General features: G+C 56.4%; 1 protein-coding gene across 1 annotated transcript in view; it reads left to right on the forward strand.

Annotated features, from left to right (window-relative positions):
* The first annotated feature begins 4394 nt into the window (after positions 1-4394).
* ppan (peter pan homolog) overlaps positions 4395-15361 on the forward strand; it is a 38654-nt gene continuing 27687 nt past the window's right edge. The window contains exons 1-3 of the mRNA XM_041176920.1: positions 4395-4539; positions 12386-12556; positions 13994-14095. Of these exons, the coding sequence (XP_041032854.1) occupies positions 4522-4539; positions 12386-12556; positions 13994-14095 (291 nt within the window). The 5' untranslated portion in view covers positions 4395-4521. The remainder of the gene's footprint in view (positions 4540-12385; positions 12557-13993; positions 14096-15361) is intronic.

The raw sequence follows: 15361 nt of genomic DNA on the forward strand, positions 1-15361 counted from the left end.
ACAAACCCTGCCCCTGCTCTGAACTGATTTAATCTTTGTTGCAGCCTCTATTGAACTTGATGTCTTTTGAATGAGTGAGAAAGACCATTGGAGGAAAATACGAAAACCACGATACAACTTCTAGGTGTTTGTTTTGTAATGTGCAGGATCTCGGGAGGCAGGTGAAATGATGCAACCTTCTCCCAGTGTAACCATCAGTTCATCAACCTCTGGATATTTCCAAGGAGCCTTGTCATTGTCGAGTTGATCCAGAGACTGGAGTTAAACTGTTACTTCAAGATGAGCAGAGTATGGAGAATGAGTTAAACCCTTGTGAGCAACAGAATTGTTGGTCTGACAATTGTCCAACACAAGAGGGAAGATGGAATGGGGTGATGATTTCAGATCCAGGAGGATTATTACCTGAAATACCAGACAATGAGATCGTGATCCCAATGTTTGGCTTTTGTTTTGAATGGAGGAAATAATCATGAGTGATTTTGTGTGGAACATTTCTGGATCCTATTTGGAGGGTAAAATCACCTCATGAATGCAGCATGTTGATGGAAATGACTCTGCTTGGTTTGGAGAATTCCATTGTCCTTCTTCATGGAGATTTTCCCCTTTTTACATGAACTGTGAATGGAATGTCCGGCCTTTTACCCCAGTAAAGGAATTGGAGTGTGGTGTTCAGCTTGTAATCATTTCTCTGACTGATGTCAAAATTGGAATAACACTCCCTTTGCCCGTCTGTTCCACTATCTCCAGGTTTTTGTCCACTGATGATGATTAAGCTGTTATCTCTGCTCTGCACTTAACCAGCCTGTGATATTCCCATCCAGTCACACCTGTTGAGGAGAGACTGTGAGTAGAAAACCCAGGCTAGAATCTGCAATCTTGCAGAGGACAGTGCAGTTACTGACCACCCTGAGATTCAAACCTCCAACTGTGGGATCAAGTACCGAATAAAGCCCTGGACATGAATCCCATTTTGGCTATTCCAATCTAATTGTGCCCATCAGATCGCCTTTCACCACTCATGGTCGCCTTCCTGAATGCCAAAAGACTTCATTTAAAGCAGGGGTATGAATAAATCCCAGATGACATGACTACTTCCTACCCCAGCATTGAGAGAACACCTGGGAAAGTGTTGCTGAGTGAAAAGTGATGTTTTGCAGCTTGTTTAGAGATTTTCTTGGCTCCCATGTTCAAGTTACAGTTGCCAGCTCTGGCTGGATGTTTACCTGGAGACTTCATCACATGACTCCCCAACTCTAAACCCCCTCCCAAAAGCTGCCGCAACTGGTCACCTGACATGTCCATCCTCACGATTCCCCCTGCATCCTCTGACCCCTTCCCACGCTGGAAAACAACTCACTAGAATCCAGCTTCATATATAATATTAACTTCACTTAGTTCTGAAAATGTTTGGTATCCACCCCTTACTCCCTTGTATCTGCCTCCTGGACCATGTTCACTTCAGTGTTATTGTGCTGTTTTGATACTTTGCCTTGTCCTCATTGTGATTGAGAACATAACCTATGACCCCTTTCACTGCCAGTGATAAGAAGGGTGGTGTTTTTGACAGAAAATTAATTTCCTTCAGTGGTTTGCTTTGTGGCTGCAAATTGAAGAGCAATGTACACTCCGTAGCTCATGAGAAGTCATTGAGTCTGTTCTACAGTACACTAACATTTTGTATGTTACATCACAAGAGTATCCAGTCCACCTTGTGTAACAACACATTAAAGAGAGGGGGTCTGCTATTTCCCCTCCCTTGTGTCAATAATCTGTTCAGTTTGACCTCCTGTTGCTACAATATTTTATTTCATTCACTCTATCACAAATGGAGAGAAAGGATACTGAAATCCTCCTGGGGAACCAGTACCGTAATTTCTTTGTCTCCTTGGTCCTCCCCTTGCCCACCTTCTCCCCCCCTGCCCATCAACTCCCAAACACATCTCCCCTCCCATAACTTTCACATCATAACTAGAACGCTGAATCCACATCACCTACGATAAACGGTTGCTTTGTGTGGAGTTGGGGGGGTGCTAGTGTGGAGTTGAGGGGGGTGGTTTTGTGTGGAGCAGCGGGGATGGTTTGGTGTGCACATGTCTGTTTAATTGTGGTTTTGTTTGTGGGAAAGGCCCTGCCTTTTTCTCTGAGGGCCTGTGATATGTGTTAGAATCTTTCATGCAACAAAAACCAAATTTTAAAACATTTTCTATAGATAGTAATCTGACTCCAGTAACATCCAGAGCCTGTGAATACACCCACATAGGCTTATGGACAATGGGTCTGCTGCGGGTCCCATAAATGAGGGTGAGTAGGGCATGAGAGAGCCCAAGGCTGCACTGTAGCTCGGGATTAGACAGGTCCTTGTAATCTGAGGGGAGTATCAATATTTGTTGCTCTGCAGTGCAGTTAGTGCTGTTTTACACCCATTCTCCAGTGACAACGGTGCTTCAGTCAGAGGTGACGCTGGATATGTTCTGAAGGGCTTTTCTCTGTTCGGGTTTTATATGTTGCATAATAAAGATGGAATTATATTTTAATATATTTGATTCCTTAATCCTGAGCCTATTAAGGAAGTTGTCAGTTAATCTTCACTTCTCTCTGATGAAAATTGGTGTTCACCTGTCCTAGGTGGTGTTTTATCTTTGAAAAAATAAATATTTGATGTAACCCTGCACTTGGCTTTATAACATTTTTCTACCCTGGCAAAATAAAATGCTCTTTGTTTTGTTGCCCTAGTCCAGTGGGTAAACTCTCACCAGCTGTGTGACTGATCCACACAGACCAGTCCGCAATTCAATCTCCTTTCTGTGCTTGGTTAACAGTTGGTCCACTAGTTATCCAGAAACTGCTGTAGATAGAGCTCCTCTTCGTTTATACCCACATAGTGTCGGTCAGTACTGTGATCAGTGAACAGCTTAATCCTACACTTAGGCTGTTGTCAAATGAACAAATAATGACTTTCCTGTTTGGGGAAGAGAGCAACTTCTTTAGATTCTTAATGCCTTTAAGATAGCATGCCTGGAGATTGGAGTCTGTTCTGACTAATATTAACTCTCAAACAACATTAAAACTGTATCTGTTTCTTTTTCCATGGGTATCATTGGAAAGGCCAGCATTTGTTGCCCATCCCTAATTGCCTTTGAATTGAGTGCTCAGCTATTAGAGGGCATTTAAGAGTGGATCTGGAGTCACATATAGGCCAGACCAGGTAAGGACAGCATCTTTCCTTCCCTAAAGGACATTAGTGAACCAGATGGGGCTTTTACAATCAATGATAACTAGTCTCAGTAATGGTAACCATGAAACTTTCAATTCCAGATGTATCAATTAGATTCAATTTCATTAATGCCCCCAGAGCATTAGCTTGGACATCGGGATTGCTAGACCAGTGACATGACCACAGCAGCACCATTCCCCGCTTGTGTTCATAACACATTATCACAACACACCTGTTTCTGAGAGTTTGCTGTGTTTTCTATATTACAACAGTGACTGCACTTCAAAAGCCTTTCATTGGCTGTGAAGTACTTTGGGAGTTAAGTCATGAGGTGCTAGTGAAATGCAAGTCTTTCTTTCTTAAAGAAAAGCAAAACACCGCGGTGCTGGAAATCAGAAAATAAAAACAGAAAATGCTGGAACAACGCAGCAGGTCTGGCAGCCTCTGTGGAGAGAGTTAACGCTTCAAGTCTGTATATAGGTCCTAGAATGTTAGCTAGCACGCTTTCTCTTTCCACAGATGCAGAGTTTTCCCAGTATTTTCTGTTCTTTCTTTCTTACCAGGTCCTGATGAGAACAGCAGTTGCTGACTGACTGGCCTCAACAATGGACATGGCATAATCATCCTATACAAAAACAGAATTACCTGGAAAAACTCAGCAGGTCTGGCAGCATCAATGATGCTGCCAGACCTGCTGAGTTTTTCCAGGTAATTCTGTTTTTGTTTTGGATTTCCAGCATCCGCAGTTTTTTTGTTTTTATAATCATCCTATAGCCTGTCCTCGAGGGTTGAGCCCTCCACCTTTGTATCATTAACCCTGTAAACTGTTCGTTCCCTCGTTTGGATTAATTTACCATCCAACAGTTTATTTTGTGGCCATGGATCCAAACTGTGTCACTATTTAATGCTGACATTAAATAACCTGGTGTTAAACAAAATTCAGACCAAGGCCACTTCACAACTCCTGATACAAGATGACAACAAACTCTCATCACGTTCCAAGTATGAAAAGGGGTGTTTTACTTTAGGAAGGTTACACGGTGACCTGTGCCTCTGAAGTGAAGCGCAGCCCCGCCTGGTTAATGGGGTTTCCGGTCCTCCCGCTGCTCTGTCCCCCCACCCCTCCCCACCACGCGGGTCTGGGGACGGTTTGTTGGGCGGGTTGAGGCCGGAACCTTTGTGCGGGGCCCGTGCGGTTCCGGCCGGAGAGCGGAGCGGGCGGACCCGGAATCACGTGTTTGGCAGCGCCGGGGGAGAGAGAGGGAGGCGGACCCGGAGGAGCCGGAGCCGGAGCCGGAGCGGGAGAGATGGGGAAATCCGAGCGGGTGAGGCCCGGATTAAACTTTAAACTTAAATTTTTATGTCCTCATGAGGGAGCCTCAGACTGAGGAGGCGGCTCCCCCCCAACTCTCCCCCCCAACTCTCTTCCCTCCCCCAACTCTCTCCCCCAACTCTCCCCCCCAACTCTCTCCCCTCCCCCAACTCACCCCCCACTCCCCCCAACTCACCCCCCAACTCACCCCCCCCAACTCACCCCCCCCAACTCTCTCCCCCAACTCACCCCCCCAACTCTCTCCCCTCCCCCAACTCACCCCCCACTCCCCCCAACTCACCCCCCAACTCACCCCCCCCAACTCACCCCCCCCCAACTCACCCCCCAACTCACCCCCCCCAACTCACCCCCCCCAACTCACCCCCCCCAACTCACCCCCCCAACTCACCCCCCCAACTCTCTCCCCTCCCCCAACTCACCCCCCCACTCCCCCCAACTCACCCCCCAACTCACCCCCCCCAACTCACCCCCCCCCAACTCTCTTCCCTCCCCCAACTCTCTCCCCCAACTCTCTCCCCCAACTCTCTCCCCCAACTCTCTCCCCCAACTCTCTCCCCCAACTCTCTCCCCCAACTCTCTTCCCTCCCCCAACTCTCTTCCCTCCCCCAACTCTCTCCCCCAACTCTCTCCCCCAACTCTCTTCCCTCCCCCAACTCTCTCCCCCAACTCTCTCCCCCAACTCTCTTCCCTCCCCCAACTCTCTCCCCTCCCCCAACTCTCTCCCCCAACTCTCTCCCCCAACTCTCTCCCCCAACTCTCTTCCCTCCCCCAACTCTCTCCCCCAACTCTCTCCCCCAACTCACCCCCCCAACTCTCTCCCCTCCCCCAACTCACCCCCCACTCCCCCCAACTCACCCCCCAACTCACCCCCCCCAACTCACCCCCCCCAACTCTCTTCCCTCCCCCAACTCTCTCCCCCAACTCTCTCGCCCCAACTCTCTCCCCCAACTCTCTCCCCCAACTCTCTCCCCCAACTCTCTTCCCTCCCCCAACTCTCTTCCCTCCCCCAACTCTCTCCCCCAACTCTCTCCCCCAACTCTCTTCCCTCCCCCAACTCTCTCCCCCAACTCTCTCCCCCAACTCTCTCCCCCAACTCTCTCCCCCCAACTCACCCCCCCCAACTCTCTCCCCCAACTCTCTCCCCCAACTCTCTCCCCCCAACTCACCCCCCCAACTCTCTCCCCTCCCCCAACTCACCCCCCACTCGCCCCAACTCACCCCCCCAACTCACCCCCCCAACTCACCCCCCCCAACTCTCTCCCCCAACTCACCCCCCCCAACTCTCTCCCCCAACTCTCTCCCCCAACTCTCCCCCCAACTCTCCTCCCCCCAACTCTCTCCCCCCAACTCTCTCCCCTCCCCCAACTCACCCCCCACTCGCCCCAACTCACCCCCCCAACTCACCCCCCCCAACTCTCTCCCCCAACTCTCCCCCCAACTCTCTCCCCCCAACTCTCTCCCCTCCCCCAACTCCACCCCCCACTCGCCCCAACTCACCCCCCCAACTCACCCCCCCAACTCACCCCCCCAACTCACCCCCCCAACTCACCCCCCCAACTCACCCCCCCAACTCACCCCCCCAACTCTCTCCCCCAACTCTCCCCCCAACTCTCTCCCCCCAACTCTCTCCCCCTCAACTCTCTCCCCTCCCCCAACTCTCTCCCCTCCCCCAACTCACCCCCCACTCGCCCCAACTCACCCCCCCAACTCACCCCCCCAACTCACCCCCCCAACTCACCCCCCCCCAACTCTCCCCCCCAACTCTCTCCCCCCAACTCTCTTCCCTCCCCCAACTCTCTTCCCTCCCCCAACTCTCTTCCCTCCCCCAACTCTCCCCCCAACTCTCTTCCCTCCCCCAACTCTCTTTCCCTCCCCCAACTCTCTTCCCTCCCCAACTCTCTTCCCTCCCCCAACTCTCTTCCCTCCCTCCAACTCTCTTCCCTCCCCCAACTCTCTTCCCTCCCCCAACTCTCTTCCCTCCCCCAACTCTCTTCCCTCCCCCAACTCTCTTCCTCCCCCAACTCTCTTCCCTCCCCCAACTCTCTTCCCTCCCCCAACTCTCTTCCCTCCCCCAACTCTCTTCCCTCCCCCAACTCTCTTCCCTCCCCCAACTCTCTCCCCCAACTCACCCCCCTCAACTCTCTCCCCCCAACTCACCCCCCCAACTCTCTCCCCTCCCCCAACTCACCCCCCACTCCCCCCAACTCACACCCCAACTCACCCCCCCAACTCTCTCCCCTCCCCCAACTCACCCCCCACATCCCCCCAACTCACCCCCCAACTCACACCCCCAACTCACCCCCCCCAACTCACCCCCCCCAACTCACCCCCCCCCCCAACTCACCCCCCCCCAACTCACCCCCCCCAACTCACCCCCCCCAACTCACCCCCCCCCAACTCACCCCCCCCAACTCACCCCCCCCCAACTCACCCCCCCCCAACTCACCCCCCCCAACTCACCCCCCCCCAACTCACCCCCCCCCCAACTCACACCCCCCCAACTCACCCCCCCCAACGCACCCCCCCCCCAACTCACCCCCCCCAACTCACCCCCCCCAACTCACCCCCCCCAACTCACCCCCCCCAACTCACCCCCCCCAACTCACCCCCCCCAACTCACCCCCCCCAACTCACCCCCCCCCAACTCACCCCTCCCCAACTCACCCCCCCCAACTCACCCCCCCAACTCACCTCCCCCACCACTCTCCCTCCCCCCAACTCTCCCCCCACCCACACACCCCCCCACTCTCTCCTCCCCCCCACTCTCTCCTCCCCCCCACTCTCTTCCTCCTCCCCCCACTCTCTCCTCCCCCCCACTCTCTCCTCTCCCCCCACCTCTCCTCCTCCCCCCACTCTCTCCTCCTCCCCCCACTCTCTCCTCCTCCCCCACTCTCTCCTCCCCCCCCACTCTCTCCTCCTCCCCCCACTCTCTCCTCCCCCCCCCACTCTCTCCTCCTCCCCCCCACTCTCTCCTCCTCCCCCCCACTCTCTCCTCCTCCCCCCCACGCTCTCCTCCTCCCCCCACTCTCTCCTCCTCCCCCCCACTCTCTCCTCCCCCCCCACTCTCTCCTCCTCCCCCCCACTCTCTCCTCCTCCCCCCCACTCTCTCCTCCTCCCCCCCACTCTCTCCTCCTCCCCCCACGCTCTCCTCCTCCCCCCACTCTCTCCTCCTCCCCCCCACTCTCTCCTCCTCCCCCCCACTCTCTCCTCCTCCCCCCACTCTCTCCTCCTCCCCCCCACTCTCTCCTCCTCCCCCCACTCTCTCCTCCTCCCCCCACTCTCTCCTCCCCCCACTCTCTCCTCCTCCCCCCACTCTCTCCTCCTCCCCCCACGCTCTCCTCCTCCCCCCACGCTCTCCTCCTCCCCCCACGCTCTCCTCCTCCCCCCACGCTCTCCTCCTCCTCCCCCCACGCTCTCCTCCTCCCCCCACGCTCTCCTCCTCCCCCCACGCTCTCCTCCTCCCCCCACGCTCTCCTCCTCCCCCCACGCTCTCCTCCTCCCCCCACGCTCTCCTCCTCCCCCACGCTCTCCTCCTCCCCCCACGCTCTCCTCCTCCCCCCACGCTCTCCTCCTCCCCCCACGCTCTCCTCCTCCCCCCACGCTCTCCTCCTCCCCCCACGCTCTCCTCCTCCCCCCACGCTCTCCTCCTCCCCCCACGCTCTCCTCCTCCCCCCACGCTCTCCTCCTCCCCCCACGCTCTCCTCCTCCCCCCACGCTCTCCTCCTCCCCCCACGCTCTCCTCCTCCCCCCACGCTCTCCTCCTCCCCCCACTCTCTCCTCCTCCCCCCACTCTCTCCTCCTCCCCCCACTCTCTCCTCCTCCCCCCACGCTCTCCTCCTCCCCCCACGCTCTCCTCCTCCCCCCACTCTCTCCTCCTCCCCCCACTCTCTCCTCCTCCCCCCACTCTCTCCTCCTCCCCCCACTCTCTCCTCCTCCCCCCACTCTCTCCTCCTCCCCCCACTCTCTCCTCCTCCCCCCACTCTCTCCTCCTCCCCCCACTCTCTCCTCCTCCCCCCACGCTCTCCTCCTCCCCCCACTCTCTCCTCCTCCCCCCACTCTCTCCTCCTCCCCCACTCTCTCCTCCTCCCCCCACTCTCTCCTCCTCCCCCCACTCTCTCCTCCTCCCCCCACGCTCTCCTCCTCCCCCACGCTCTCCTCCTCCCCCCACGCTCTCCTCCTCCCCCCACGCTCTCCTCCTCCCCCACGCTCTCCTCCTCCCCCCACGCTCTCCTCCTCCCCCCACGCTCTCCTCCTCCCCCCACGCTCTCCTCCTCCCCCCACGCTCTCTCTCCTCCCCCCACTGCTCTCTCCTCCCCCCACGCTCTCCTCCTCCCCCCACGCTCTCCTCCTCCCCCCCACTCTCTCCTCCTCCCCCACGCTCTCCTCCTCCCCCCACGCTCTCCTCCTCCCCCCACGCTCTCCTCCTCCCCCCACGCTCTCCTCCTCCCCCCACGCTCTCCTCCTCCCCCCTGCTCTCCTCCTCCCCCCACGCTCCTCCTCCTCCCCCCACGCTCTCCTCCTCCCCCCACGCTCTCCTCCTCCCCCCACGCTCTCCTCCTCCCCCCACGCTCTCCTCCTCCCCCCACGCTCTCCTCCTCCCCCCACGCTCTCCTCCTCCCCCCACGCTCTCCTCCTCCCCCCACGCTCTCCTCCTCCCCCCACGCTCTCCTCCTCCCCCCACGCTCTCCTCCTCCCCCCACGCTCTCCTCCTCCCCCCACGCTCTCCTCCTCCCCCCACGCTCTCCTCCTCCCCCCACGCTCTCCTCCTCCCCCCACGCTCTCCTCCTCCCCCCACGCTCTCCTCCTCCCCCCACGCTCTCCTCCTCCCCCCACGCTCTCCTCCTCCCCCCACGCTCTCCTCCTCCCCCCACGCTCTCCTCCTCCCCCCACGCTCTCCTCCTCCCCCCACGCTCTCCTCCTCCCCCCACGCTCTCCTCCTCCCCCCACGCTCTCCTCCTCCCCCCACGCTCTCCTCCTCCCCCCACGCTCTCCTCCTCCCCCCACGCTCTCCTCCTCCCCCCACGCTCTCCTCCTCCCCCCACGCTCTCCTCCTCCCCCCACGCTCTCCTCCTCCCCCCACGCTCTCCTCCTCCCCCCACGCTCTCCTCCTCCCCCCACGCTCTCCTCCTCCCCCCACGCTCTCCTCCTCCCCCCACGCTCTCCTCCTCCCCCCACGCTCTCCTCCTCCCCCCACGCTCTCCTCCTCCCCCACGCTCTCCTCCTCCCCCCACGCTCTCCTCCTCCCCCCACGCTCTCCTCCTCCCCCCACGCTCTCCTCCTCCCCCCACGCTCTCCTCCTCCCCCCACGCTCTCCTCCTCCCCCCACGCTCTCCTCCTCCCCCCACGCTCTCCTCCTCCCCCCACGCTCTCCTCCTCCCCCCACGCTCTCCTCCTCCCCCCACGCTCTCCTCCTCCCCCCACGCTCTCCTCCTCCCCCCACGCTCTCCTCCTCCCCCCACGCTCTCCTCCTCCCCCCACGCTCTCCTCCTCCCCCCACGCTCTCCTCCTCCCCCCACGCTCTCCTCCTCCCCCCACGCTCTCCTCCTCCCCCCACGCTCTCCTCCTCCCCCCACGCTCTCCTCCTCCCCCCACGCTCTCCTCCTCCCCCCACGCTCTCCTCCTCCCCCCACGCTCTCCTCCTCCCCCCACGCTCTCCTCCTCCCCCCACGCTCTCCTCCTCCCCCCACGCTCTCCTCCTCCCCCCACGCTCTCCTCCTCCCCCCACGCTCTCCTCCTCCCCCCACGCTCTCCTCCTCCCCCCACGCTCTCCTCCTCCCCCCACGCTCTCCTCCTCCCCCCACGCTCTCCTCCTCCCCCCACGCTCTCCTCCTCCCCCCACGCTCTCCTCCTCCCCCCACGCTCTCCTCCTCCCCCCACGCTCTCCTCCTCCCCCCACGCTCTCCTCCTCCCCCCACGCTCTCCTCCTCCCCCCACGCTCTCCTCCTCCCCCCACGCTCTCCTCCTCCCCCCACGCTCTCCTCCTCCCCCCACGCTCTCCTCCTCCCCCCACGCTCTCCTCCTCCCCCCACGCTCTCCTCCTCCCCCCACGCTCTCCTCCTCCCCCCACGCTCTCCTCCTCCCCCCACGCTCTCCTCCTCCCCCCACGCTCTCCTCCTCCCCCCACGCTCTCCTCCTCCCCCCACGCTCTCCTCCTCCCCCCACGCTCTCCTCCTCCCCCCACGCTCTCCTCCTCCCCCCACGCTCTCCTCCTCCCCCCACGCTCTCCTCCTCCCCCCACGCTCTCCTCCTCCCCCCCACGCTCTCCTCCTCCCCCCACGCTCTCCTCCTCCCCCCACGCTCTCCTCCTCCCCCCACGCTCTCCTCCTCCCCCCACGCTCTCCTCCTCCCCCCACGCTCTCCTCCTCCCCCCACGCTCTCCTCCTCCCCCCACGCTCTCCTCCTCCCCCCACGCTCTCCTCCTCCCCCCACGCTCTCCTCCTCCCCCCACGCTCTCCTCCTCCCCCACTGCTCTCCTCCTCCCCCCACTGTCTCCTCCTCCCCCCACTGTCTCCTCCTCCCCCCACGCTCTCCTCCTCCCCCCACGCTCTCCTCCTCCCCCCACGCTCTCCTCCTCCCCCCCACGCTCGCCTCCTCCCCCCCACGCTCTCCTCCTCCCCCCCACGCTCTCCTCTCTCCCCCCCCACGCTCTCCCCCCTCCCCCCCCACGCTCTCCCCCCCCCCCCCACCCTCCCCTCCCCCCCCCCCACCTCTCCTCCCCCCCCCCACTCCCCCCCCCCCCCCCCCACCTCCCCCCCCCCCCCCCCCCTCCCCCTCCCCCCCCCCCCCCCCCCCTCCCCCCACCTCCCCCCCCCCCCCCCCACGCTCTCCTCCTCCCCCCCCCCCTCCCCCACCTCCCCCCCCCCACCCCCCCCCCCACCTCCCCCTCCCCCCCCCCCCCCCTCCCCCCGCCCCCCCCCCCCAGCTCCCCCTCCCCCCCCCCCCCCCTCCCCCCCCCCCCCCCCCCCTCCCCCTCTCCCCCCCCACGCCCTCCCCCTTCCCCCACCTACGCTCTCCCTCTCCCCCCCCACGACTCTCACTCTCCCCCCCCCCCACGCTCCCCTCCTCCCCCCCCCACCTCCGTCTCCCCTCTCCCCCCCCCCCCGCTCTCCCCTCTCCCCCCCCCCCACGCTCTCCCCTCTCCCCCCCCCCACGCTCTCCCCTCTCCCCCCCCCCACGCTCTCCCCTCTCCCCCCCCCACGCTCTCCCCTCTCCCCCCCCCCACGCTCTCCCCTCTCCCCCCCCCACGCTCTCCCCTCTCCCCCCCCCACGCTCTCCCCTCTCCCCCCCCCCACGCTCTCCCCTCTCCCCCCCCCACGCTCTCCCCTCCCCTCCTTCACGTCCCCTTATCCACTCCCCCTCTGTTCGTTCACCTCCTTTCCCATCCCCAATGCTTCCTTCACCACCATCTCCCCTCACCCTCTCCCCCTTCTCCTCGTCTTGGATTCTAATCCTCTCGATATGAAGGCCATTATCCTATTCTCCTTTTTGATTGTTTTCTGTATCGGTTCCTGACATTCTAATGATCTGAGTACCTAGATCACCATGTCTCCTTGGATCTCCACTTAGAAGTTACTCTGTTTTATCCTTTTTAAGTTGAAAGTGGATGACCTCACATTTCTTTACATTGAAATTAATTTGCCACAGTTTTGCCTATTCACATCATCCATCAATGTGTCTCAGGTTTTGCACTTTCATAATGTAGGTTATCAGGCAGTCCAGTGGAAGCCAATTCCTCATTGTGTTACTGGAGAATTACAGCCAGCTATTGTTGGGTAGTTTTAATCATTCAGACCTTCCCAGGTCATGTTAAAGATTAATTTGTTTAAATACCATTTCAGACCAAGAATCAGAAGAAAGCTCGTGCGAATGCGATTCACCTCGCTCAGGAGGAGTTTGTCAATGTCCCTCACTCCTTTGTCTTTAACCGAGGCCAAGTGGGGCAGAATGTTCACCAGCTGATCACAGACATGAGGAGACTCATGGAGCCGTTCACCGCCCGTGCACTGAAGGTGAGGCACATAGAACGTGTTGTACAAGGTGAAAGCTCAGTTTAAGTTCCATCCTGGGAACTCTTGCTCCTGAGAAATCTCTGAGGGTGAACAGCTGCAATGCAGGAAGCGGATGGATCAAGAAGCAGTGAACAGACAAAGCTTTGGTTAAACCCATCACATTTCTGCTTTTCAGTTTCAGAGAGTCATATTGAACTTAAAACGTTAACTCCGATTCTTTCTCCACAGGTGCTGCCAGACCTGTTGAGTTTTTCCAGCCATTTCTGTGAAAACAGGAAATCTGGAATAAATAGATTTCTCAGTAACTGTGGAAAGCAGCTTAATGTTTTAGGTGACACCCTTGTCTGAAGTGATTCCCCATATGTGAGTTGTCACTGTCTTTGGTAACATGTTACTGATCATCTAACTTGACCGGACGTGATTGGGATATGGGAGAAAGATAATTCTGGTTAGGGGATAGGTCAGCACTGATGATAAGATACCACAGGAAGGGACTATTCAGCCCTTCAAGTCTGCTCCACCATTCAACTAGATTATTCTGGATCATCAACTCCATATACTTGCCTTAACCTCGTATCCCATTTATAGCCTTGTTCAACAACAGTATTGATTGAGGAACGATAGTGGGTAGGTGAAAGTTTCACATTGTGTTTGCTGGAGCTATGGGGGGGAGAAAAGAGAACAGTAATATAGTGGTTATGTATTGGACTAATAATGCAAAGATCTGGATTAATGATCTGGAAACAGTAGCTCATGTCCCACAGTGGCAGCTGGGAATTTAAATGCAATTAATTAATAAATCTGGAATAAACAGTCTCCGTAATGGTGACTCTGTAACTACCAAATTGTTGTAAAAACCCATCAGGTTCACCAATACCCTTTAGGAAAGAAAATCTGTCGTGCTTACCTGGTTTCAGCTACATTGACACCATGTGTCATAAAGTCATTGCGGTACAGAAAGAGGCCATTCGACCCATTGAGTCCATGACACGTCATTGACTTTTAGTTGCCCTGTGAAATGGCCCAGGAAGCCACCCTATTGTATTTCCGAAAGTTGCTCATTGCCACCTTCTCGGCAATGAGGGATGGGCAGTAAATGCTGGCCTTGTCAATGATGCCCGCATTCTGTGAATCGATTAAAAAGAAAGACCCGATTGCAGATTGTGGCCTTTCTTGCCTGGTCTGGGGTGTGACTGGAGAGAAGGTTTGAATGGTGTATTACACTGAGCTGTAGGTGATCCCAAGTCTGTTACTGCTGGTTGGGGATGGGAGCAGTTAATGATAACGAATTAAATGAATCAACTATGAGGTATATCGGCAGATATAGAGTGTCATTTTAATGTAAAATATTGCTAAGCATGCCCGGTGACAGTGTAACTAAGCAACTTGCTTCTTCATTGATGAAGTGGTTCTGTGTGTGTGTGTGTGTGTTACCAGGTGCGGAAGAAGAATTTGCTGAAGGATTTTGTCGCAGTGGCCGGACCACTTGGTGTGACACATTTCTTAATTTTTACCAAATCGTCGACTTGTGTGAATTTTGTAAGTAGGCTGGAAATCTTCCTCCAGGGGAAGAAAATCCTTTTCTTCTTCCTTACTCTTATCTTTTATTCCCACTTTAATGATTCTTCCTATCAATTGAATGGTGACCTTATTCACGATGTAACAGAGGTGCTTTGTCTGGAGTGAACGATGAACTCATTTATCACTGACGTTGACTGACATTTCCTGACGCCAGCCCACAGATTATTAATTTTATTGAATTCGCATTTTATAATTTTCTGTGCTAGGATTCCAACTCACGATGTCCTATACAATATAAGACAAATAGCACAGAAACAGGCCATTCGGCCCAACTGGTCCATGCTGGTGTTTATGATCCACTCGAACCTCCTCGCACTTTCCTCATCTAAATCTATCATCCTAATCCTCTAATCCCTTCTCCTTTATGTGCTTGTCTAGCTTATCCTTAAAATGTATGTATACTGCTCACTTCAGTCACTCCATGTGGGAGTGAGTTCCACGTTCTCACCACTCTCTGGGTGAAGGAGTTTCTCCTGAATTCTTGATTGGATTTCTTGGTGATTAGAGTATATTGACGGCCTCTAGTTCTGCTATTCCCCACAGGAGGGAACATTCTCTCTGTATAGACTATATCAAATCATTCCAGAATTTTAAAGGGATTCATCTTTTATAATTATTTGTGCTGGGATTTCAACTCATGAAGCTCCTGGTACAACATAGGATACACAGCACAAAAACAGGCCATTCAGCCCTTCATTTTTCAATAGAAAAGAGATCCAGCCTCTCAATTGTTTCCTGATGTGTGTACTCTCAAAATGATTGCACTAAACTACCAGTTAAATTTAATAAGTAAATCATTAGATTACAGTAAAAGAAATGGTCATTTCTCATCTATTTTAAACCTGTTTCAAAGTAATAGACATGTTAAAACTTTCATAATTCTCATAACATGTAAAACCATGGCCATGAGTTGCAAAGTTTGTTTGAATTAGGATACCCACGGAGCTTCCAATAGCTTTTTGTTTATCTACCTGACAAAGCAGATCTTTGTGAAGAAGTTTGATGTAGGGACATCAGCTCTACGCACAATTTGGTTTTAAGTACAAACTGAGATGAAGCAATATCAAAAGATGTATTTCATTATTAGTCAGAAGCTGTGATAAAAATGACAGAATTCAGCAGCATTAAGTCACAATTGATGGGCATATTCGTGAAACCCTCCCCCCACCTCAGTCTCATTTGGACAGTTCACCTAAATAGTGGTGAATTGACCGTTTTACACTC

The sequence above is a fragment of the Carcharodon carcharias genome, chromosome 30 (assembly GCF_017639515.1).
Source record: "Carcharodon carcharias isolate sCarCar2 chromosome 30, sCarCar2.pri, whole genome shotgun sequence".
Lineage (NCBI taxonomy): Eukaryota > Metazoa > Chordata > Chondrichthyes > Lamniformes > Lamnidae > Carcharodon > Carcharodon carcharias.